We start from the raw sequence: 26,484 nt of genomic DNA, 5'->3' as shown, positions 1-26,484 counted from the left end.
ATTGCAAAGCTGCAGGTAGCTCATGCCTGCAGGTCTGAAGAGTTTAATGACTCGACGTTCAGTAATGGAGTGTGTGTGAAATCCTCATCTTGCTGGCACCAGGAGTGCTCAGGACTGGCACACTCCTCAACCAGTGATTAGAAATAACTATCATTTTTTTCTTTTAGCCGTCTTTCTATTCCTAGGTGAGACAATAGATTGATGTTACACACAAGAAGAAATGCCCGAGGTAAGTTGGCAATACTTGCAACTGAATCTTTACCCTCTCTTTCTCTCTCTCTCTCTCTCTATTTCTCTCTCTCTCTCTCTCTCCCTCTCTCTCTCTCTCTCTCTCTCTCTCTCTCTCTCTCTCTCTCTCTCTCTCTCTCTCCCCTTTATTCCTCTCCCCATAACCCTCATTAAGAGAAGTGGTGGCATATGAGGAGAAAAGAACTGTCACAACGACTCACTGGATGATATTCAGTGGGAGTGTCTGAAGAGTGAGCGCGGGGGGGGGGCTATGAGGAGAAGATCGCTCGGGATTTAGCGAGAGAATGTTTTAAGGCACTTTTTTTCAAGAGTACTTCGGAGTCCTTTGGAATCAATCGAGTGGCTTCCCAAGAGCGGTGTCGATAAGTTGTTCTAAGCGTGGCCAGGCTTTCAGAACATCATCATCACACACATATGCAGGAGTTCTGCCTGTTGTTGATGAACACTGATGAACACCAGCACGCCTGTGAGCCCTGGCCACCCCTCACTCCCAGCGGCCCCTTGTATGGCCCCAATTACTACGGTCCTCCTTGGTAATCATCATCATCTTCTCTTCCTCCTTCTCCTCTTTAATATTACAATTATTGAGAAACTCCACCTTGGGCTGTGATGTGGGCCCGAACCATCGACCCCGGCATTTGGGTTCGCACCTACCTCACAGCCCTAGTGGATTTTATCATTGATATGTATCACATTAATGTGGGATTACAATTATATATAGTGGGATGTTCCTTGTTATTAGCTATTGTGGGAGTTTTATGCACAAACTGTTGTGGAAGTTATATATCACCGGCTGTTGTGGCAACTTCATGGCATTGCAGTATGGCAAATATAGCTACAGAAAGTGGACTAAATTTTGACCAGTTTCGTCTTGTGCTTGACAAAGTCCGCGCTCCATGCTGGGGCCGCATACTCCAGAATTGGTCTTATATATGCGGTATACAAGGTTCTGAATGATTCTTTACACAGGTTCCTGAAGGCTGTTTTGATGTTAGCCAGCCTCGAGGCTGATGTTAACATCAGCCTCGCAGATGTTATTCTTTTGATGTGAGCTTCAGGAGACAGGTTTGGCGTCATATCAACTCCTAGATCTTTCTCTCTGTCCGTTTCGTGAAGGACTTCATCTCCCATTCTGTATCCTGTGTCTGGCCTCCTGTTTCCACCGCCTAGTGTGTGTGTGTGTGTGTGTGTGTGTGTGTGTGTGTGTGTGTGTGTGTGTGTGTGTGTGTGTGTGTGTGTGTGCAGGCGCGCATGTGTACGCCCTACATTCCTGGCATATGTGAGTGACAAGAGGGAATTTGTGCCTGCGAAATTGAGAATCTTGTGAGTCAGGGAGAGATATTAGGCGGCCTAATAAACTCCGGTCAGCAGGGTTGAGAAGTGCGCCGAGGAATGGTTCCACGACGAAGGTTAAAGATGGAGGAAACATAAGAAGAAGGAACTAAGCCTGTACGACTTTACAGCACTTGGAAGGATACGAGGTTAATGACTTGAGACAGGACGATGGGAGGGATAGATATATATATATATATATATATATATATATATATATATATATATATATATATATATATATATATATATATATATATATATATATTATTAAATATGACCGAAAAAGTAAGATTAATAATTCTAACACGAATTTTCTCAATCTTTCGTACATTACGCTTCACTGTTGGAGGTAAATCAAAAATCACTTCTCCAAAATTCATTTTTATTTCTAGTCTGACGCGACACGGGCGCGTTTCGTAAAACTTATTACATTTTCAAAGACTTCACAAATACACAACTGATTAGAACGTATCTCTGATTTTATATCTACATTTGAGTGAGGTGGTAAGGGTGATGTGGCATTAACACAAGACAGAACAGGAGGGGATATTAATAGGGTATTAAAAGTATCAACACAAGACAGAACAGAAACAATGGGTATTGAATAGAAGTGTTTGTAGAAAGCCTATTGGTCCATATTTCTTGATGCTTCTATATTGGAGCGGAGTCTTGAGGTGGGTAGAATATAGTTGTGCAATAATTGGCTGTTGATTGCTGGTGTTGACTTCTTGATGTGTAGTGCCTCGCAAACGTCAAGCCGCCTGCTATCGCTGTATCTATCGATGATTTCTGTGTTGTTTACTAGGATTTCTCTGGCGATGGTTTGGTTATGGGAAGAGATTATATGTTCCTTAATGGAGCCCTGTTGCTTATGCATCGTTAAACGCCTAGAAAGAGATGTTGTTGTCTTGCCTATATACTGGGTTTTTTGGAGCTTACAGTCCCCAAGTGGGCATTTGAAGGCATAGACGACATTAGTCTCTTTTAAAGCGTTCTGTTTTGTGTCTGGAGAGTTTCTCATGAGTAGGCTGGCCGTTTTTCTGGTTTTATAGTAAATCGTCAGTTGTATCCTCTGATTTTTGTCTGTAGGGATAACGTTTCTATTAACAATATCTTTCAGGACCCTTTCCTCCGTTTTATGAGCTGTGGAAAAGAAGTTCCTGTAAAATAGTCTAATAGGGGGTATAGGTGTTGTGTTAGTTGTCTCTTTAGAGGTTGCATGGCTTTTCACTTTCCTTCTTATGATGTCTTCGATGAAACCATTGGAGAAGCCGTTATTGACTAGGACCTGCCTTACCCTACAGAGTTCTTCGTCGACTTGCTTCCATTCTGAGCTGTGGCTGAGAGCACGGTCGACGTATGCGTTAACAACACTCCTCTTGTACCTGTCAGGGCAGTCGCTGTTGGCATTTAGGCACATTCCTATGTTTGTTTCCTTAGTGTAGACAGTCTACACTAAGGAAACAAACATAGGAATGTGCCTAGATGCCAACAGCGACTGCCCTGACAGGTACAAGAGGAGTGTTGTTAACGCATACGTCGACCGTGCTCTCAGCCACAGCTCAGAATGGAAGCAAGTCGACAAAGAACTCTGTAGGGTAAGGCAGGTCCTAGTCAATAACGGCTTCTCCAATGGTTTCATCGAAGACATCATAAGAAGGAAAGTGAAAAGCCATGCAACCTCTGAAGAGACAACTAACACAACACCTATACCCCCTATTAGACTATTTTACAGGAACTTCTTTTCCACAGCTCATAAAACGGAGGAAAGGGTCCTGAAAGATATTGTTAATAGAAACGTTATCCCTACAGACAAAAATCAGAGGATACAACTGACGATTTACTATAAAACCAGAAAAACGGCCAGCCTACTCATGAGAAACTCTCCAGACACAAAACAGAACGCTTTAAAAGAGACTAATGTCGTCTATGCCTTCAAATGCCCACTTGGGGACTGTAAGCTCCAAAAAACCCAGTATATAGGCAAGACAACAACATCTCTTTCTAGGCGTTTAACGATGCATAAGCAACAGGGCTCCATTAAGGAACATATAATCTCTTCCCATAACCAAACCATCGCCAGAGAAATCCTAGTAAACAACACAGAAATCATCGATAGATACAGCGATAGCAGGCGGCTTGACGTTTGCGAGGCACTACACATCAAGAAGTCAACACCAGCAATCAACAGCCAATTATTGCACAACTATATTCTACCCACCTCAAGACTCCGCTCCAATATAGAAGCATCAAGAAATATGGACCAATAGGCTTTCTACAAACACTTCTATTCAATACCCATTGTTTCTGTTCTGTCTTGTGTTGATACTTTTAATACCCTAATAATATCCCCTCCTGTTCTGTCTTGTGTTAATGCCACATCACCCTTACCACCTCACTCAAATGTAGATATAAAATCAGAGATACGTCCTAATCAGTTGTGTATTTGTGAAGTCTTTGAAAATGTAATAAGTTTTACGAAACGCGCCCGTGTCGCGTCAGACTAGAAATAAAAATGAATTTTGGAGAAGTGATTTTTGATTTACCTCCAACAGTGAAGCGTAATGTACGAAAGATTGAGAAAATTCGTGTTAGAATTATTAATCTTACTTTTTCGGTCATATTTAATAATATATGTCTACAGGAAAGACTGCTACCAAAATATACTAATATATATATATATATATATATATATATATATATATATATATATATATATATATATATATATGACAATGTCAGACCACGGAGGAAAAATGAAACAGGAAATTTCCTTAAGTACTTTCGTATATTAAATACATCTTCAGAAGGTCCAAATATACGGTTTGGACCAAATGAAGGTTTAATATACGAAAGTACTTAAGGAAATTTCCTGTTTCATTTTTCCTCCGTGGTCTGACATTGTCACATTCTTAATCACGTGTTTATTTTCGTGATATACACACACACATATATATATATATATATATATATATATATATATATATATATATATATATATATATATATATATATATATATATATATATATATATAAATATATATATATATATATATATATATTTCCTCGCTAAATATTCTCCATTAAAGTTAAATAATTACGCGGTAACGAATTAATGGTATTGAACATATTTTTGCGTGCGACAAAGTTGTGTCAATAACGAGCACGTCACTTTGATCCTCGTTATTGAGCACAAGAGCTCTCGCAATGACTCGTTAGCGAACACAGGAGCTCTCGTTACGAACCATTGGGTGTATTTAAGGTACACGGGTTAACGGAGCATTATTATACTGTATACAGAACCTCACACAAGGGGTCCTGTTGAGTCACTCAGCTGGTGAATAACTTGTGAATGATGTGCTGATTATATTGTCTTGTTGGTCAATTATACACCGCCTGTATAATTGATGTGTAAATTATACACACACACACACACTTATAATGCCTAGTGATATACACTTACTGAATTCATCAATGATTCCCGAGGATGATTAATACAGCTAATGTATATACCCGTGAATAATTAAAACAGCTAATGTATATACCCGTGAATAATTAAAACAGCTAATGTATATACCCGTGAATAATTAATACAGCTAATGTATACATGCAGAGGAGTTATACAGGTAAGGTAATCCGTGTACCACTTCCGTTACAAAATGCAGCTGTTTCGTGTAATGTATAATTCCTAATTGTGCAGAATAGATCACCGAGTCATTTACATTTACAGTAATAAATGATACAATTATTACAATGATGGTCTGGGAGGGGGGGGTGTTACCGTCTCTGGTGCGATGGTAGGGACCCCTAGCCTAAGAGAAGAGAATAAAGGGCACTCTAAAGAAGACCTTGTGGATTCTCCCTGAACACTTGAGTATTACCTTCTTCTACCACCCTTTACTATATATTTAAAAGTTGGTAAATAATAATTCATTTACTTGCGCCTTTAGACTGGTAATATATATTTAAATAATTCCTGGAATGGATGGAGGGGGGGGGACATATATACACACACACACACACACACACACACACACACACACACACACACACACACACACACACACACACACACACACACACGGCCTCGCGGCTGTGTGTGTGTGTGTGTGTGTGTGTGTGTGTGTGTGTGTGTGTGTGTGTGTGTGTGTGTGTGTGTGTGTGTGTGTGTGTGTGTGTGTGTGACAACCCACAGAACTACCCCTGCCCCCCCCCCCCCCTTCGCTATTTTCACAGGACGGTCTTCCCAAATCAATAATCCATTTAATAACTCTTTTGAATCCCAATATTATCTTATAACGACTGTACCTCAATATCCAATATTCTCTCTCGGAGGAGATTAGAAAATCCAATATTCTCGTTATCTAAAAAAATATACAAATTCATTATTCTCTTTCACGTGGATCAGGAAAACCCGAACGATTGTACGATAGTCATTAGTAGTAGTAATAATAATAATAATAATAATAATAATACATCCACGGGAGCCTTGAAGAGGGTTCGAACCTGTGTGCTGGGTGTTCCCAGACGTGCCTTAGTCCACTGTACCGCGACATGGTTAAAAGAAGGAGTGTCAGAGGTAGAACTACTGGTTGACAGAGCCCCGAGGGCATGAGGGGGGAATTGTGTGAAATCCCGGTTAGGCTTCAGTGGAAGCCGCGGGATCCTTGTAGGTGCAGTAGGACTGCAGGTTGCGATTCTTTTGACCATGTCGTAGAGCAGTCGACTTAGGAATATGCATCACTAATCGGGTTTGCCTTTTTACCAAACAGTACGCTTCAAAAGATACTTAGCAGCCCTGGATAGTTTCAAAACTACCCTCCGGGGGAAAGTTTAGAAACTTTCCACTATTCTTTCACCCCGTCCCATCCTAAATCCTTATCCTGACCCGTTCAAAGTGCTGTATAGTCGTAATGACTTGGCGCTTTCCCCCTGATAGTTCCCCCTCTACCCTTGCACTATTCAGGTTCCTGCTCCCCAAAAATGTCCGCTATAGGGTCCTCTGAGCCAGTGTTACCTTACCTTGAGGTGCTTCCGGGGCTCAGCGTCCCCGCGGCCCGGTCGCCGACCAGGCCTCCTGGTCACTAGTGTTGACACCAGTGATGGGCCAGAGTCCACCTCCTCCTCCTCCTCCGCTCTCCCAAAATATCTCGCTAAGCGCCAAGGGGGTAAAAAAAAAAATACTTCGCTAATGTGTGTAAACTGTTCCCGTTGAGGTAGGAATTTTTTTAGCGTGGTAATGGTGGCCACTCGACACCGCATGCGGAATACTGGAATTCCGCTTGCGGTGTCTGCCCGCTTGCGGTGGTTCCTCCCACTACCACCACAACTTCTGGCGCCTCTGTAAATGTGCTGGTAAATATTGTTTTGCTTTTTTTTTTAAAGTCAACTTTACAAACCCGACCTGAGATGGGTTAGATGTTCCACTGGAGATTTTATGCTCGAATTGAGCTTCTGGATGTGGATATCAGTCTCCTATTGTCCACATTCTTTGTTTGTCAGTAATGTTACGGCATTAATGTTACGAACGTATATCTTTAGTCCTTCTATCGGTGATTAATATCCTTTATATGCAGTCACGAGTATTTGTTTACACACACACACACACACACACACACACACACACACACACACACACACACACACACACACACACACACACACACATACACACACACACACACATACACACACACACACACATATATATATATGACAAAAGCTAATATTAATGCTTCATACATTAATTTTATATATCAAATAAAATTTGTGTTGTTTACCCTCATGGTTGAGTTGTTTACCCTCATGGTTGAGTTGTTTACCCTCATGGTTGAGTTGTTTACCCTCATGGTTGAGTTGTTTACCTTCATGGTTGAGTTGTTTACCCTCATGGTTGTGTTGTTTACCCTCATGGTTGAGTTGTTTACCCTCATGGTTGAGTTGTTTACCCTCATGGTTGTGTTGTTTACCCTCATGGTTGTGTTGTTTACCCTCATGGTGGAGTTGTTTACCCTCATGGTTGAGTTGTTTACCCTCATGGTTGTGTTGTTTACCCTCATGGTTGTGTTGTTTACCCTCATGGTGGAGTTGTTTACCCTCATGGTTGAGTTGTTTACCCTCATGGTTGTGTTGTTTACCCTCATGGTTGAGTTGTTTACCATCATGGTGGAGTTGTTTACCCTCATGGTTGAGTTGTTTACCCTCATGGTTGAGTTGTTTACCCTCATGGTTGAGTTGTTTACCCTCATGGTTGTGTTGTTTACCCTCATGGTTGAGTTGTTTACCATCATGGTTGTGTTGTTTACCCTCAAGGTGGAGTTGTTTACCCTCATGGTTGAGTTGTTTACCCTCGTGGCTGCCGTTGTCAATACAATTATATTCCTCTTTTTCACTCGTAATAGCTTTCATTTTCCATTAATAACCGGGACGTCGTTTAATGTATATTGTTCATATGGACACTCAAAACGCTTCACTTTGATTAAATATGTGTTGTTTTCATTTGCGTGCGGTTTTATTGGTGTGTGTGTGCGTGTGCGTGCGTGTGTGTGTATTCACCTAGTTGTGTTTGCGGGGGTTGAGATTTGCTCTTTCGGCCCGCTTCTCAATTGGCAATCAACTGCTTACTAACTACTGTGTGCGTGTGTGTGTGTGTGTGTGTGTGTGTGTGTGTGTGTGTGTGTGTGTGTGTGTGTGTGTGTGTGTGTGTGTGTGTGTGTGCGTGCGTGTGCGTGTGAAATTATAGAAAGGCGTTCGCTTCCACAACGTTGCTCCTTTAGTCCATTCTATTCTCCTGCTTCTCTTACTCTGACCAGAACTTTCTTACGTGTCTTTTGTTCATGTGTTTCTCGACCCCCATCTGTGCTATACATATTCATTGTGAACATTATTTATTTTGTTTTCACTTCATCAGTCCCCGTAAGTATTTTTCATCCCTTTATCATGAATTTTCTCTCTCTCTCTCTCTCTCTCTCTCGCTCTCTCTCTCTCTCTCTCTCTCTCTCTCTCTCTCTAGGCAACCGTAGGTATACCTCTTTTTGGTCATTCTTCATATCGCAGACTTTGTAGTTCTAGGACAAGGATCGTGGCAAACCTTTGAACATTAACTAATGGGCTTGTTAATGGGCTTTATGGGCTTGTTAAGGGTAGGAGTGAGGTGATGGGCAGCATCCTGCTGGCCTGGTCTCAAGTATGCGCTGCGCCATGATCTGAATGCCTCCTTAATTAGGTTCTGATTTTTGCCTGTTCAGACCATGCTACAACTATTATCTGATTATGACAACAGTAGGATAATGTTTGCAGCGTGTCAACCATATAGCAAAATAATATTTGAAACCATCTTACCTGTAATCGTTGTGTAAATACTCTCTTAAATGGGAAAATTACAGAGGCACCAATCAGCAGGCTACTGTTTATGTGGTCGACGGTTCGAGGATCCGATCGTCAAGGTTTATATATATATATATATATAAATTAATGAATTAATTCTTTTTCGACTACCTAACCTACCTAACCTAACCTAACCTAACTTTTCGGCTACCTAACCTAACCTAACCTATAAAGATAGGTTAGGTTAGGTTAGGTAGGGTTGGTTAGGTTTGGTCATATATCTACGTTAATTTTAACTCCAATAAAAAAAAATTTACCTCATACATAATGAAATAAGTAGCTTTATCATTTCATAAGAAAAAAATTTGAGAAAATATATTAATTCAGGAAAACTTGGCTTATTAGGCAAATCAGGCCTTGCATAGTAGGCTGAAAAGTGCGTTCTGGCTACTAGGTACGACATATATATATATATATATATATATATATATATATATATATATATATATATATATATATATATATATATATATATATATATATATATATATATATAAGATTCCCGAAGGGAACATCGATCATAAATATTATATATATATATATATATATATATATATATATATATATATATATATATATATATATATATATATATATATATATGCCAACTGTGCTCTCTCACACACCTCCAGTTGGAAGCAGGTTGGCGAGGACTCAGTACCGTAAGGCTCTCGGGCAATAATGGATGTTCTTCAAGAAGTGTAAGAAGCAGACAAAGTGTCGACACTGGTTCTCGTCCTCCTCCCCACCCCCCCCTCCTCGGTGTCGTATTGACGATTGTTCACACAGGTGCCATTAAGGAGACCGTCCTAGATTACCTGCACCTTAAAGCTAACTTCATTGATGATGTCTCCTTCTGTAGGTACCTGGCACTGGACCTGACACTGGACCTAGCACTGGACCTGGCACTGGACCTGGTACTGGACGTGGCACTGGTCCTGGCACTGGACCTGGCACTGGACCTGGCACTGACCTGACACTGGACCTGGCACTGAACCTGGCACTGGACCTGGCACTGGACCTGGCACTGACCTGGCACTGACCTGACACTGGACCTGGCACTGAACCTGGCACTGGACCTGGCACTGGACCTGGCACTGGACCCTCGCTGCTGCTGCTGCTACTTAAGGAAGCTTCCGACCAGAATAACTTACTCCAAGTCTCAATTACAAGACGGAAAGTGAAGACAAGTTGCCTTTCCTGGATGTAAGCCTCGGTAAGGCACGGCGTCCTTTATCCACCCACTTAACCCACCTCTAAACCCACCTCTAAACCCAACCTCTAAACCCAACCTCTAAACCCAACCTCTAAACCCAACCTCTAAACCCAACCTCTAAACCCAACCTCTAAACCCAACCTCTAAACCCAACCTCTAAACCCAACCTCTAAACCCAACCTCTAACCCCAACCTCTAACCCCAACCTCTAAACCCAACCTCTAAACCCAACCTCTAAACCCAACCTCTAAACCCAACCTCTAAACCCAACCTCTAACCCCACCCTCTAAACCCAACCTCTAAACCCAACCTCTAAACCCAACCTCTAAACCCAACCTCTAAACCCAACCTCTAACCCCAACCTCTAACCCCAACCTCTAAACCCAACCTCTAAACCCAACCTCTAAACCCAACCTCTAAACCCAACCTCTAACCCCAACCTCTAACCCCAACCTCTAAACCCAACCTCTAAACCCAACCTCTAAACCCAACCTCTAAACCCAACCTCTAAACCCAACCTCTAAACCCAACCTCTAAACCCAACCTCTAAACCCAACCTCTAAACCCAACCTCTAACCCCAACCTCTAAACCCAACCTCTAAACCCAACCTCTAAACCCAACCTCTAACCCCAACCTCTAAACCCAACCTCTAAACCCAACCTCTAAACCCAACCTCTAACCCCACCGAACAACCGCCCGCGGCCAGTCCAACCCACCACCACCACCACCACCCCAAGTAAAGAAGAGGAACAAAATGGGCGAACTAATAAGAGAAGTGGTGGTACTCGCAGCAAGAGAGGCCCAGAAGAGCAGTGCACGCCCACCCCGAACCACACCATTAGCCCCACCACACTTAAGGGGGACAAGGCTTTCACCAGAGGGGAAAAAAAAGGCCCAACGCGCAAAAATAATCGGGTTTTAGTCAAAACGATTTTTGGGAGAACAGACAAAAATAACCCGGAATTTGGGAATATATTTATGTACAGTAATTAATGGTGACAAATTGGGTCAGGCGAGCTTTAAATGTCTGTAAGTGTTGACATTTATCATCGTAAACAGTTTCTGTACTGTGGCGGTCACAGTGAGAAGCATTTTGTCAGTAGTTCATGATGAACGATTAAAGATGCTGTCGTTCCCTTCACCGTACGTGGACACGGACAACTCTGTACCCTGGCCAGACTACACCGTAGCTGTACCCTGGCCAGACTACACCGTAGCTGTACCCTGGCCAGACTACACCGTAGCTGTACCCTGGCCAGACTACACCGTAGCTGTACCCTGGCCAGACTACACCGTAGCTGTACCCTGGCCAGACTACACCGTAGCTGTACCCTGGCCAGACTACACCGTAGCTGTACCCTGGCCAGACTACACCGTAGCTGTACCCTGGCCAGACTACACCGTAGCTGTACCCTGGCCAGACTACACCGTAGCTGTACCCTGGCCAGACTACACCGTAGCTGTACCCTGGCCAGACTACACCGTAGCTGTACCCTGGCCAGACTTCACCGTAGCTGTACCCTGGCCAGACTACACCGTAGCTGTACCCTGGCCAGACTACACCGTAGCTGTACCCTGGCCAGACTACACCGTAGCTGTACCTTAGCCAGACTGCACCGTAGCTGTACCCTAGCCAGACTACACCGTAGCCACCGAAGCTGTGAATTATCCCGCAGCTTTAAGCAGGTGAAGGAGGCGAGAGGAGGGGGGGAGGGACGGAACATTTGGAAGACGAGGAAGGAAGGAGGGAGGAATATTGGAAGAGGAGGAGTAGGAGGAAAAGAAGAAGAATGGGAGGGAAGAGAGGAAGGAAAATAATGGAGGATAAGGAGGTCTAGGAGATGACGAGAGGACAAGAGAAGGAGCAGGAAGACGGGAGATGAAGAGAGAGAGAGAGAGAGAGAGAGAGAGAGAGAGAGAGAGAGAGAGAGAGAGAGAGAGAGAGAGAGAGAGAGAGAGAGAGAGAGAGAGAGAGAGAGATGTTTACAAACCAGGATGGAGATCCCGAGCAAGGATTAATGCATGGAGGCTGCATCTCTCAGATTCAAAAGATCGCCAGCAATCGTTTCGTATTTACTCTCACCAACTTTAGGGATTTTATCTCAGCTGGTTTAAAAAAACTTCATATATACATCTCGGTATAAGATGTCACATTCAGAGATTATACAGAGAAGGAATGAACGGTGTAAATACATGGTTTATACAAACAACTGTAAATGGACTGCATACCGGACACACGCATAGTGATATGGCTGACTTTCACAGTATTTAAGTCGGCCGAATTCGCTTCAAAGGCACAATTTTTCATTCAGAACCCCCAAGAGCCCTGTCGCATACTCCAAGAGCCCTGTCGCATACTCCAAGAGCCCTGTCGCATACTCCAAGAGCCCTGTCGAATGCTCCAAGAGCTCTGTCGAATGCTCCAAGAGCCCTGTCGAATGCTCCAAGAGCTCTGTCGAATGCTCCAAGAGCCCTGTCGCATGCTCCAAGAGCCCTGTCGCATGCTCCAAGAGCCCTGTCGAATGCTCCAAGAGCCCTGTCGCATACTCCAAGAGCCCTGTCACATGCTCCAAGAGCCCTGTCGCATACTCCAAGAGCCCTGTCGCATGCTCCAAGAGCCCTGTCGCATACTCCAAGAGCCCTGTCGAATGCTCCAAGAGCTCTGTCGAATGATATCCTGAATCCCCAAATAACACAGATTTAGATACAATGTGACATCAGACTCATTCCATAAATTAAGACATCCTAACTTAAGACCTCACTTGGCAATCCCTGACGCTTGTTACGGGTGAGAAGGACTCGCAGAGAATGGTGAATATAATTATGATTGATTGCGATGTCGTAACAGAAATACAAAGATCATATCACAGAGGAATGACCATTTGAAATCAGGTTAATAAGCAACAGGAATATATGTCATTACAAATACACAGTTTATTCCACTCAGATAATTGTATACACATTTACACTTTCCTCACAGAAATGCCATTTTGTATACACACACACACACACACACACACACACACACACACACACACACACACACACACACACACACACACACACACACACACACACAGTGTACCAGCCCTGAAGACATGTCTATCGTTAAGACACAATTCAGCTCTACCAAGTCTTGGTTTGCCAGCGGTAGTGTTTGGTTACGGGTCAGACGTGGTTATCCCTATCAAGTAGGTCCTCCTTCCCTCCGTCCGTCTGTCTGTCTGTCAGTCCGTCTATCTGTCTCTGTCTCTCTCTCCGTATTCAGTCCTGTTCTGTCTGTCTCGGTATTCGTATCTCCCTCTCTCTCTCTCTCCCCTCTCTCTACTCTTGTCTTCCTTTTCCTTTCCCATCTTTCACCCTTAATGATTGGAAGGTTTAATAGCCCACTTTTCCTCTCCTTCTTCCCCGCTCCCTTTTCCCTTCTCCCTTGCCCTCCTGTTCTCCCTGCCTTTATTCCATCTCCACCTTCCCCTCTTCCATCTCCACCTTCCCCTCTTCCAGCTCCACCTTTCCCTCTGTGTATGTATGAATGTATGTGTACACACATACACATAATTCCCAGCCACAAATGACGCAGCATCCCCCCTCCTCCGAACATCTCTACCTCTCCCCCCAGGCGCCAGCATCCCCCCTCCGTACATCTCTTTCTCTGCCCCCGGGCGCCAGCACCCCCTCTCCGAACATCCCTGCCTCTCCCCCCAGGCGCCAGCACCCCCTCTCCGAACATCCCTGCCTCTCCCCCCAGGCGCCATGGAGGGCACAAGTGCTGCTGCTCATCTCAGCAGCGGAGGCTGTGGTGCAGCGCCCGGGGGGACCTTGCCACACGGATGCTGTGCTTGCTGTGAGGACAGCCTAGCAGCCTCCGGCGCCATCATCACCCTTGTATGTGTCTCAGGGCCTCATTTCCGCTAGTCTTCTGCTGTTATGGTCACTGTTTTGAAGCTTTTGTTTACTGCTTTTTTTGTTCTTAATCCAGTATGTTGCTGGAGAACACATACGCTGCTGCGTCCAGGAGTACAAGGATTGAGTGAGAGAACAATTAAAGAAACAATATACTAAATAAAGAATACACGGGCGCATACGTGCTCACGCATACACACCGGCTCTAATGGCGATGTCCAGGAGCTAAAGTCTGATGTTGCAGGCACAAAATTGGTGCATATACACACAGTTTTAAATGCACATATGATACGAATACCGACGGGAAGGGAATTATCAGAAGGGAAAGCTCCAAGCCATTACGATTATATAGCACTGGGAAGGGGTTAGGATACGGAATTGGGATGGGACGGGGGCAAGGAATGATGCCCAACCACTTGGACGGTCGGGGATTGAACTCCGGCCATCATGAAGCGAGATCGGCGCTCTACGGTCCAGCCCAAGTGGTTGGACATGGTTACAAAGAGAGAGACTTCCGAATATCTAGAAAACACGAAATATCGTACAGATATTCAACAACGGATCAGACAGAGACTATAAACTGCAAATCTGAGTCTATAACATGAATTCCCTGCACAGACTTTGTCACAGAGCAGCATTATAGATTATTGAGGAGGCAGGAGAGTTGTACCTACGAAACCTAATCGAGTTCCACTGACAGGGTCACCAAGCCAAGAATGCTAGACAGTTCCGAGTAGATTCCAGGTTATTGGACTGCCTGAAATCCGATGATACCAGCTACTGTAAAAGGATGGCATACCAGGGAAGGTATATGATACTGGGGTAAGGGAGTACCTGACGGAGGGGAAAGAGATGGTATTAGAGAATGTCAGAATTTATGTATAACCTCCCAAGCACTCAGGTGAAGGGCCAAATAGTTCTACACCGTCCGCCCCAACCTTAGAGACACTTCAGAGAAAATCACACTCAGGAGATTTCCTGTGATTTCAGTAGAAATCCGCTTGAAGCTACTGTTGATGGTAGCTACTAACAGCTATTAAGTAGCTATTATTGATAGCTACTAACAGCTAGGGAGCCGGTCGGCCGAGCGGACAGCACGCTGGACTTGTGATCCTGTGGTCCTGGGTTCGATCCCAGGCGCCGGCGAGAAACAATGGGCAGAGTTTCTTTCACCCTATGCCTCTGTTACCTAGCAGTAAAATAGGTATCTGGGTGTTAGTCAGCTGTCACGGGCTGCTTCCTGGGGGTGGAGGCCTGGTCGAGGACCGGGCCGCGGGGACACTAAAAGCCCCGAAATCATCTCAAGATAACCTCAAGATTAAGAGCAGAACAGCAATAGGATAGAATTATAAATTGAGGAATGAGAATTTATAATGAAAGTAGAATCTCTGAAGGATATGCAAACAAAACCTCCCAAGCTATTCTTAATATATGTAAATAACACAGAGGAGAATTTTGGTGTTAACATCAATGATCAAGATGAGTTCTTCGTTGATGATCTTCGATGATAACATCGAAGATCAAGACATCAATGAGCACATCAAGACGAGCAGCGACTCTTAGATGCTCCGGAAAGACTTGGGTTACAGACTTAGGCATACAACCTTAGTGGACCAGCAACCACTTAGTGGACCAGCAACCACTTAGTGGACCAGCAACCACTTAGTGGACCAGCAACCACTTAGTGGACCAGCAACCACTTAGTGGACCAGCAACCACTTAGTACTGTACAGTGGAAGATTAGCATCCCAACAAGATGAAAAAATAGGATAAGCGAAGATTAGGAGAGTTATATACTAATCATAAGACAGAAGGAATCCTCATGATGCCACACAGTTCTAGGCACCACAGACCTAAAGGAACATGACTGAAGAACAGAAAGTTCAGCAAGAGAGAGAACCGGCACAGACGTTAAAGAACATGGTTGAAGAACAGCGTGCACAACAACAAAGAACCAGCATGTATAATAAAGAACATGAAACGAGCTGAGGAAGGAGAAAAAGCTGATGAAACCGAATCTCACCCCACTGGATGACAACAGAAATGGGGAAGACATGACCACGGCATACAAGATTCTAAGTACAATAGAACAGACAAGGAAACAATATTGAAAGCAAGAAGGAACAACGAGCAAATATAGATGGAAACAAGACACAAATAAGACACACACAGAGGTGACCAAGAACATCCAGAGAAAAAAAATATTAAGTACATAGAGCTGGTTGGAATATATAATGAAACACACGAGAGAACAGACAATCTCTTGAAGGAGGAAGTTGAGATGGAGAAGGAGTGGGAGATGGAGGGTGAAGGGGGAGATGGAGGGTGGTGGGGGGGTGTGATAACGACCCCCAATTCACCTGACAGGTAAGCGAAGGTATTCACCTTAAGAGGGAAGACTCACGCTAAGACCTCGCTATCTCCAGAATGTCTCCTCCCCCCTCCTGGAAATGAGTCGTACTCATTCCTAAACTTGCAGCAGAAAATGGGAAAAATGAGAATAGTCCAGCAAAGAGGAAGGGTGAGAGGGCAATCACTATGATGGAGATGGGAGATGGGAGGTGAGAGTGGGGAGTGAGGAGAGGAAGATATGAGAAGGACGAGGGAGATAAATATAAGGAAGGAAGGAAGAAGAGAAAGTAGAAACAGGAAAGAGACAAGCAAAAGACATGATATCGAACAAAATGAAAATTAAAGGTGAAGAGACGAAATACAAAATAAGTAGGAATGAATTAATACAAGACAAGAGAACTAAACAGAGAAGAAAGTGACAAGGAGAAGAAGGAGAAGGACAAATCTGAATTAGTCCGATCGTGAAGCAATTGAAGAATATCAGTAATCTATCAGGCTTAAAAGCAATATTCTTAATTATATACAAATATTTGGTCTTGTATGGCTAAAGAGCAAAAAACAAAAAAACTCGGAATACGAAAGAAATAACAATAAAATTCAATGATAACCTCCAAATAACGGAGCACAAGATTCCTTTGTCGTTGTTACAAACCTTTTGTAAATGTGGTATGTAAACATACCATATGTAACTATGGTATGTAAACACACCATATGTAAATGTGGTATGTTTTTTTCAACCATGTTATGTTAATGTACCATTCAAATTCTTCTTTGAATGGTGCTCAATCATTTTTATATAACAATCCCAAACACAGAAATGGAGCCCCCTACAATTTCAGAAGAAGCGTATACTTAACCCCCCCCCCCCTTTCCAACTTCTGAAGAAGTATATACATAGCCCCCCCCCCCAGATTCATATACATAGATTTATATTCATATTCAGATTCATATTCTTCAGATTCATATACATAGACCACAGCATCTACCTAATAACTTATATAATATGCCCTGTGCATCTTAAAAACCATATACTGAGGAGGAGGATGTTCTGAAACATCCTCAATTTCTATATATAGTTCTGAAGATGTTCTGAAACATCTTCAGTTTCTATATAAAGTTCTGAAGATGTTCTGAAACGTCTTCAGAACTTCAGCCCCCTATATCTTTAGAAGAACAATTGTATGTTCCCCTACACCTTCAAAGAGCCACTGTCTCCCTTCAGTTTTCCATATTAAACAAAATGCTGTAAAATAATGAATTTAAAACACATATATAGTGAAATAATTAATTTTAAAAGTTACATTTGACCTCTTCCCACAAAATAATGTAATTAAAAAATGTGTAATAATATATCAATTTTGTTATTGTCTTATTATTAAAATAAATTTAAATTTTTATACTCTTAACATTAATATGTTACATATGTAGTTTATGAAGAATAGTATAATATTAGCCCTATATTATAGTATTCTATATATATGTAATTTATACTACTATATCTCTTTGCATCATATCAGTATAATATACTAAAATATACTAAAATCTAAAGTCACAAAGGCATCTTGACTTACAGCATACCTTTATATAACTACTTCTTCAAGCTCCAATCAGTATCATAGCTCAAATCATTAATAAGTGAAATTTGTAATTTCCTAGTAATTCCAATTATTAACAATTTAGTATAATTACCTTAACCAGCGTCTGTCTACGATGGAGCCTCTTAATGTGAATGTAAATGTTAAGTTGTTTCAGTATTCTCAATATAACATATTAGTTTCATTTATAATATTTTACGTATTGTCTCTGCATATACGAATTTGGGTTAGGTGTTGGACTTAAGGCCAATCAACGTTTGGAGGGTTATTAAGGCCAATCAACGTTTGGAGGGTTATTAAGGCCAATCAACGTTTGGAGGGTTATTAAGGCCAATCAACGTTTGGAGGGTTATTAAGGCCAATCAACGTCTGGAGGGTTATTAAGGCCAATCAACGTTTGGAGGGTTATTAAGGCCAATCAACGTCTGGAGGGTTATTAACGCCAATCAACGTCTGGAGGGTTATTAAGGCCAATCAACGTCTGGAGGGTTATTAAGGCCAATCAACGTCTGGAGGGTTATTAAGGCCAATCAACGTCTGGAGGGTTATTAAGGCCAATCAACGTCTGGAGGGTTATTAAGGCCAATCAACGTCTGGAGGGTTATTAAGGCCAATCAACGTCTGGAGGGTTATTAAGGCCAATCAACGTCTGGAGGGTTATTAAGGCCAATCAACGTCTGGAGGGTTATTAAGGCCAATCAACGTCTGGAGGGTTATTAAGGCCAATCAACGTCTGGAGGGTTATTAAGGCCAATCAACGTTTGGAGGGTTATTAAAGCCTCTAAATATGGCTACTGACCAACCACTAACTACACTTTAGCGTCCCAGATATATTTCATGGATAAAAGTACATGCTCTGTCTAGATACACCAAGAATCTCGGTATCCGGTCGGCCGAGCGGACAGCACCCTGAACATGTGATCCTGTGGTCCCGGGTTCGATCCCGGGCGCCGGAGAGAAGCAATAGCCAGAGTTTCTTTCACCCTGATGTCCCCTGTTACCTAGCAGTAAAATAGGTACCTAGGTGTTAGTCAGCTGTCACGGGCTGCTTCTTGGGGGTGGAGGCCTGGTCGAGGACCGGGCCGCGGGGATACTAAAAGCCCCGAAATCATCTCAAGATAACCTCAAGATTATTTGTCGGTTTCATTAACATTTGCAAAACCTTTACTCAATGTGACCCAACCACTTGGGCTGGACGGTAGAGCGACGGTCTCGCTTCATGCAGGTCGGCGTTCAATCCCCGACCGTCCAAGTTTTCGGGCACCATTCCTTTCCCCCCCGTCCCATCCCAAATCCTTATCCTGACCCCTTCCCAGTGCTATATAGTCGCACTGGGAAGACTCCAAAAATAATATTCGAAATGTTAACAACATCCATGGCAGATTTTCAGACAAAATATTTAGGCTCTATTATTCTCCTATAGTATTATGTAAATAACGTTTCACTTGCTAGTTAGCAATTAGCTGATGAAATCTTGCCCAAAATGTTGTGCTCTAAATGAGAGCTATGCTGAATAAATTTTCTTAAAACGCTTCCCCAAATATTTTCTGAAATTGATGTTTAAATCTATTTATTATATTGTAAAAAATAATTTATCTATACTGAAGAAGAATTTGTTAAAAATAGCGTTTGTGATATATTAATGCATTGAACCATGGAAAAATTTTGGAAAATATGTGTGTGTATGTGTCTGCAGAATCAAGCTATTAGCTCTTGGACCCCGCCTTTCTAAGCAATCTAATTTTCCTCTATTATATTTACTACAGATATTTCTTTCTAACACCCGCACACACTTACATTCCCAGGAAGCAGCCCGTAGCAGTTATCTAACTCCCAGATTTCTAATTACTGCTAGGTGAACAGGCTCATCAGGGTGAAAGAAACTCTGCCCATTTGTTTCCACCTCGGCCGGGAATTGAACCCGGGCCCTTAGGACTACGACCCCCGAGCGCAGTCCACTCAGCCGCGAGGCCTTCTTGCGTGAGTGCGCGTGTGCGTGTGCGTGTGTGTGTGTGTGTGTGTGTGTGTGTGTGTGTGTGTGTGTGTGTGTGCGTGTGTGTGTGCGCGTGTGCGTGTGTGCGTGTGTGCGTGTGTGAGTGCGTGTGTGCGTGCATAAGCATTCCGAGCCTCCTGAGCTGCTTTCCAATTTCTGTCACTTCAGCCCGTCAGCTGTCAAATCATGTCGTCACTTCAGACCTCCTGTCACTTGTCAGCCATTCATCACACTCAACACAGTTCTCTTTAAGTTTCAGACATTTTATTTTGCAATTCCAGTCTCCTGACCCATCGATTTATCCCTTGAACTTTCATTAATAATAATAATAATAATGACAGATATTAATATTATTATTAATATAATACATATGATAAAACACATAATGACAAATTAAAACCAATATCATTGTAAGAATAAAGCAGTAGTAAAGGTTCAGTAAAGGTGTAAAAGGAAGCATCAATCATTATACAAAATAATGTTTTGATATTCAATTAATAAACAATGATATATTAATAAACGATTCTTCGCGGCAGGGGATCGTATTCCAGGGACCTGCCCGAAACGCTACGCGTACTAGTGGCTGTACATGAATGTAACAACTCTTGTATATATCTCAAAAAAAAAAAAAAAAAATGTTCTTAGTGAATACTAATACCAAATGATATCAGAACAGGAATGAAAAGCAGGATATCACTGACAAATTAATTTACAATAACACCACATAAAAATCCACCTTACATTACAACAGATCTATCAAAACAATGCCAATAAAATATTTGCCAGTAAAATATCACAATATTATGACTGGGTAAAAGCTACAAGATTGCAATAGAATGCCTTACAACTATGCCAGAGTAGCAGTGTATTAAATAGTAACAGAGTGGAAGTAACTACTGAAGCAGGAGTATTAAGACTCGACCGAAGAGCCGAGCAGTCTACCAAACATGGCTCTTTCTGAGTCATTTCAGAGTCATATCATTATATTAGCTGAGGCGAGGAGGCTAAACGGAGCCCATGGGTGACTAACAGACGATTGAACAGCTGTGTCTGTAGCCTAGAATAATCAACAGACACAACGGTATGAGAAGTTATAGACATAGTCGAAGCACTACACCTCAAACACTCACTCGACTATCAAAAGCCAGCTAACCGTTAGGCACATTGTGTCAGCTACAGAATGAAGAGAGAACTTCCGGCTAATACCAGGTCTAACGCCCCAGTTAACTAATTATAATGCTAATGCCCCAGGTAACTAATTATAATGCTAATGCCCCAGGTAACTAATTATAATGCTAATGCCCCAGTTAACTAATTATAATGATAATGCCCCAGTTAACTAATTATAATGATAATGCCCCAGCTAACTAATTATAATGCTAATGCCCCAGGTAACTAATTATAATGCTAATGCCCCAGGTAACTAATTATAATGCTAATGCCCCAGTTAACTAATTCTAATGCAAAGCCAGATTGGTCAGTGCCCTCGATTGAGTAGTCCTTAACCTCATTCTTCATGGCATATATTCTGCTAAACTTTGTCTTTGTTAGTCGTGTGTGTTTTTGTTAGTCATGTGTGTCTGTTAGGCATGTGTGTTTTTGTTAGGCATGTGTGTCTTTGTTAGTCCTGCATAATGAGACTTATCCATATATAATGACTCATCCATATATGACAACCACATATAAAATTCGACTATATACAATGAGACTCATCCATATATATATAATGACTCATCCATATAGGAGATCTACATATAAGATTCGGCTATATATACTGAAGCTCATCCATATATAATGACTCATCCATATATGAGATCCACATATATAACTCGTCTATATATACTGAGACTCATCCATATATATAATGATTCATCCATATATGAGATCCACATATAAGACTCATCTATATACAATGAGACTCATCCATATATGAGATCCACATATATGACTCGTCTACATACAAAAAGACGCATCCACATATTTAATGACTCAGCCATAAATGAGATCCACATATAAGACTCGTCAATATATAATGAGACTCATCCATTCATATTGACTCATTCACATATAACGAGAGAAAACCCAAGAGTGCCAAACTTGACGATCAGTTTTATGGTGTCTTCGTGGCACTCTTCTTATTGCTTATGTTTGATTTATCTGTTAATTCTCTCTTTTCCTTCATCGGTAATTCATGTTTTCCTCTCTCGTAAACACTTACCTTGACCCCCCTCACTTTATCCACTCTCTCCATTTCTCAGTTCTTGACTACTTTGTTAGATTAACTGACTTCTCTTTCATGTCGCATCTTCCTTTTTGTATCCTCTCTATCTCACTTGTTATCCTTCGTTTACGTTATCATTATTTTTGTTCCCACTGATTCCTTATTTCTAGGATTCTATCTATTTCAAGCTAAGCTCCCTAACACTAACGTTTATTGCTGTATGTCTCTCTCTTTTTCCCTCTTTTCACAATCTCTCTCTCTCTCTCTCTCTCTCTCTCTCTCTCTCTCTCTTTTTTGTTGCTCCTCTTTCTCTCTCTCTCTCTTTCTCTCTCTCCTCTTCACTATCTCTACCATTTCCACTACTAGGCACAAGTACCCTCCAACTGGAGCCTTTCTTCTCCTCTTGACCACTCGCTTGCTCACCTCTCCTCGGCCTCTATTGTTTTACCCATTACCCACCAGCCCTCTCCTTACTCTCTCCTCACACTCTCCTATCTAACCCCCTGCCTCTCTTCTCTCAATTTCCACTGACCTCTTCTCTACCCTAAGACTATTCCCATTTCCTCCCATTCTCAGCTGAGAATATTCTCCCACTAGCCTCCGTTATCTTCCTATCCAGCTATCCCTAGCCTGTATGAGGGTTACATAGTGTATGGCAAGAGCGATGTGATGCTAAACAATCCCCATCTCCAAGAATGGTTTGTCATCAAAGGCAAATTGATCAGGAGCAAAAATACGGTCAAACCAGGTGCTAAACTCTTGGGAAGGCACCCACCGCATTTCATTATGTAGAGGAAAAATGGAGAACACATAAAAATCGAGATAAATATTGAAAATTAAATAACACGTTAAATAATATTTGCCACTGAGAAAACTGCCTAATTTGGAAATTAAGCCTTCAATTTGCATCATACATAAGCTTTATAAGGCCTGAAGTCGATACGACGAGGCAATTTCAATACAATTTAAATACAAATTTCAATACAAACCTTACTTTTTCACTCACGCATTGGACGAAAGTGCTGAAAGTTTCATGTCAATAAGACAAGGTAGTGAAAATGTATACGATACCGTACAGAAAATAATTTCAAATTAATATATACATAACTATTAGATATCCCTTTCCAGGATAACAATTCAAGTTATATACTAAAATCTCCCAGATATATGGCATGCCAAGACGTCTAAAATCCACCAGTTACGGACTGCATATAAGAATATGTTCTTTTGATTTAATGACTATATTTCCCCCATCAATAAAATATGTGGAAAGAAAAGAAGGTTGGTGAGATGCAGTCTGGTATTGGCAACTGTAATACAGCCAGAACTGTAGCTGTAACAATGGAGCGTTAGTAATCGCAAGAGAACTGAAATTACCTCAGATAACGAGAGTTGTGTTGTATGTTGTTTGTTGTTTAAGATTCGTTACTTGGAACAAAAAATTCCAAGTAGCACTGGCTATGGTGAGCCCGTAGTGGACTTACCTGGCACAGGAGCGGGGCTGTGTTGTAGAAGGCCATAGCATCGTAGTAGTAATGACTCTAGTAGCACCAATACTTGAGGTGGAAGTAATAATAGTAGACCTATTAGTAGTAGAAGTACGCTAAGGGACAGTACATTAAACAACTGAAGGTGTAGAGAGGCGGGGTCTAAGAGCTAACAGGTGAATCTTGCAGGTACAAATAATAAACTCACACGCATGCACACACACGCGTGCACACACTCGCGTGCACACACAGTATACACCTGCATTCACTTGGCAGTATTAAACAAGAAGACAACATGTTTGCCTAGCCATTACAAATGAGTAAATAATTAATGCAATGTGGCCGTGTATGTCCGTAGACTTTGTATATAAAATAAAGTCATTTTTCCCTCTTTGCAACTTTGCAATTACTTTATTAACTCTCGTGTTCTTGAGGATATCCTCACAATGCACACCAAATTTGTCATGCTGTGTGATGGGCACTTTTAGCATCACGTAGCTAGTTCTTGACACACACACTGCCCTCCCCTACATATACTATAGTCTAATAGGCCAATAGCTCCATAAAATGCACATGTACCCAAATGAGTTAATAAAAAAATAATACCATCCCTCTTTACGCGCTTCTCAAGTGATTTATCTCAACCTTTCTTGCCTTGCCTCCACCTCTTCTCCTGTCTCTACCTCTTCTCCTGTCTCTACCTGTCCCCCTTCCCCTCTTGACCTCCTGTATCCACTGCTTCTCTTGCTTCCACTATTCCCGACTCAACCTCTCCTCCCGACTGCACCTCTTCCCCGACTCCACCTCTCCTCCCGACTGCACCCCTTCCCCGACTCCACCTCTTCCTCGACTCCACCTCATGTTTCTCACCAACATTCTCCGTGTCCCTCACGTGGCCATATCCCTGGCTGACGGTGGAGGTGGTGTCTGAGAGACTAAATCCAGAAGTGAGGGTCCACCCGGCACTGCTTACCGCATCCTTCCCTGGCACGCTTTGGCACTCGCACCTCTCCTTTAAGGCTCCCTCTAGAGGGCCTTCTTTATCGCTAATAGCATGAGCGGCTTTGCACTTCCTTCGCTCTCATTATTTTTATTTCGTCCTCATTCCCCGATTCTCTATTTAATGGTTCTTCTGATAGTAAGACGATCTTGACTGTAATACAGGACAGTAAAGCACGATACTGACTGTGACACAGGACAGTAAAGCAGGATCTTGACTGTGATACAGGATAGTAAAGCAGGATCTTGACTGTGATACAGGATAGTAAAGCAGGATCTTGACTGTGATACAGGATAGTAAAGCAGGATGTTGACTGTGACACAGGATAGTAAAGCAGGATCTTGACTGTGACACAGGACAGTAAAGCAGGATCTTGACTGTGACACAGGACAGTAAAGCAGGATCTTGACTGTGATACAGGATAGTAAAGCACGATACTGACTGTGACACAGGACAGTAAAGCAGGATCTTGACTGTGATACAGGACAGTAAAGCAGGATCTTGACTGTGATACAGGATAGTAAAGCAGGATCTTGACTGTGATACAGGATAGTAAAGCAGGATGTTGACTGTGACACAGGATAGTAAAGCAGGATCTTGACTGTGACACAGGACAGTAAAGCACGATATTGACTGTGACACAGGACAGTAAAGCACGATATTGACTGTGACACAGGACAGTACAGCACGATACTGACTGTGACACAGGACAGTAAAGCAAAGGAAACCACGTGAAATAGAATAGGAAGTATCAGTGTTATCGCCGTATCTGAGAAAGACTCCGGAGTAGTGTAATGTGACCGTATTTTACCCCAGACCCTGACTCCCATCCTAGTTCCTTATCACAGCTAAATTAACAGACTTCCGACCGCCTCCTAAATTCCATCCTGCTCCATACAGTATATTGTAGATAGTATTGATCAGTGTCCCCATCCTGTACCCCTCCGGAGCAGCATTATTGAACTTCCGATCGTGTCTTCAGTTCTCCCTATTTCACAAGAGAGAGAGAGACGGAGACCGTCTCCACCCCCCTACGCTGTCACATGTAATGACTCTCCAGTCACTTATATATTACTCACCATATAATACAAACTTTCAAACTCTCTATCCAAGCGTGTAATTCAAGCGACCGTTCCACCTGCTATCTAAAATGTTGCCGAAGTTGCTGTTGCGAAGCAAAGGCAACTAGCTAACGTTATACTTTACCGCTAATACTTTAAGTGTAAACAAGTAGGAAAGGGAACTTATATTATTATAATTAACTTATACAGCAAAATTGCAAACTCTCATAAGGTTACATGAGACATTACAGAATATAGCAACCTTGCCCAACATGTTCCACTTTCGCTTAAAGATTCAAACCCGATCCCGAAGTTCCACATGGTAAGGCAGAGTTTCTTTACTCTGTTCTTAAGACCCCAGCTCTTACCCCACCACCATATCCCTTCCGAGTGCACCACACAAACTGGTGTACAAGTTCAAGAACCTGTACTCCTGTTGATTGACGGTTGAGAGGCGGGACCAAAGAGCCAGAGCTCAACCCCCGCAAGCACAATTAGGTAAGTACAATTAGGTAAGTACACGCATATTGGCTTACCGCCTTCTCCTGATAATCCCTCCACTACAAAGACAAACATCAATTCGTAATGAACCCTTAATCTCTGCACTAACTCGAGAGAGTTAAAGACCCCTGGAGCCCCGGGGCTTTCATTTTGTCCGTGAGTAAGATAAAGCTCCACCGAGCA

General features: G+C 42.3%; 3 protein-coding genes across 4 annotated transcripts in view; all 3 read right to left on the bottom strand.

The window, feature by feature from the left end:
• LOC123762141 (band 7 protein AGAP004871) overlaps window positions 1-26,484 on the bottom strand; it is a 624,034-nt gene that overhangs the window by 523,418 nt on the left and 74,132 nt on the right. The gene's annotated exons all lie outside the window — the stretch shown is intronic.
• On the bottom strand, window positions 5,879-7,993 carry LOC138371071 (hybrid signal transduction histidine kinase L-like). Its single transcript, XM_069335726.1, has 2 exons — window positions 7,366-7,993; window positions 5,879-5,949 (listed from the first exon to the last, which is right to left on the bottom strand). The coding sequence occupies exons 1-2, from the start codon at window positions 7,991-7,993 to the stop codon at window positions 5,879-5,881; spliced, it is 699 nt and encodes a 232-aa protein (XP_069191827.1).
• LOC138371070 (uncharacterized) lies at window positions 12,493-23,777 on the bottom strand. The gene is made up of 2 exons (XM_069335725.1): window positions 23,737-23,777; window positions 12,493-12,865 (listed from the first exon to the last, which is right to left on the bottom strand). The coding sequence occupies exons 1-2, from the start codon at window positions 23,775-23,777 to the stop codon at window positions 12,493-12,495; spliced, it is 414 nt and encodes a 137-aa protein (XP_069191826.1).

The sequence above is a fragment of the Procambarus clarkii genome, chromosome 34 (genome assembly GCF_040958095.1).
Source record: "Procambarus clarkii isolate CNS0578487 chromosome 34, FALCON_Pclarkii_2.0, whole genome shotgun sequence".
Taxonomy (NCBI): Eukaryota; Metazoa; Arthropoda; class Malacostraca; order Decapoda; family Cambaridae; genus Procambarus; species Procambarus clarkii.
Note: the sequence above shows the minus strand (reverse complement) of the source record. Positions and strands in the feature narration are given on the sequence as shown.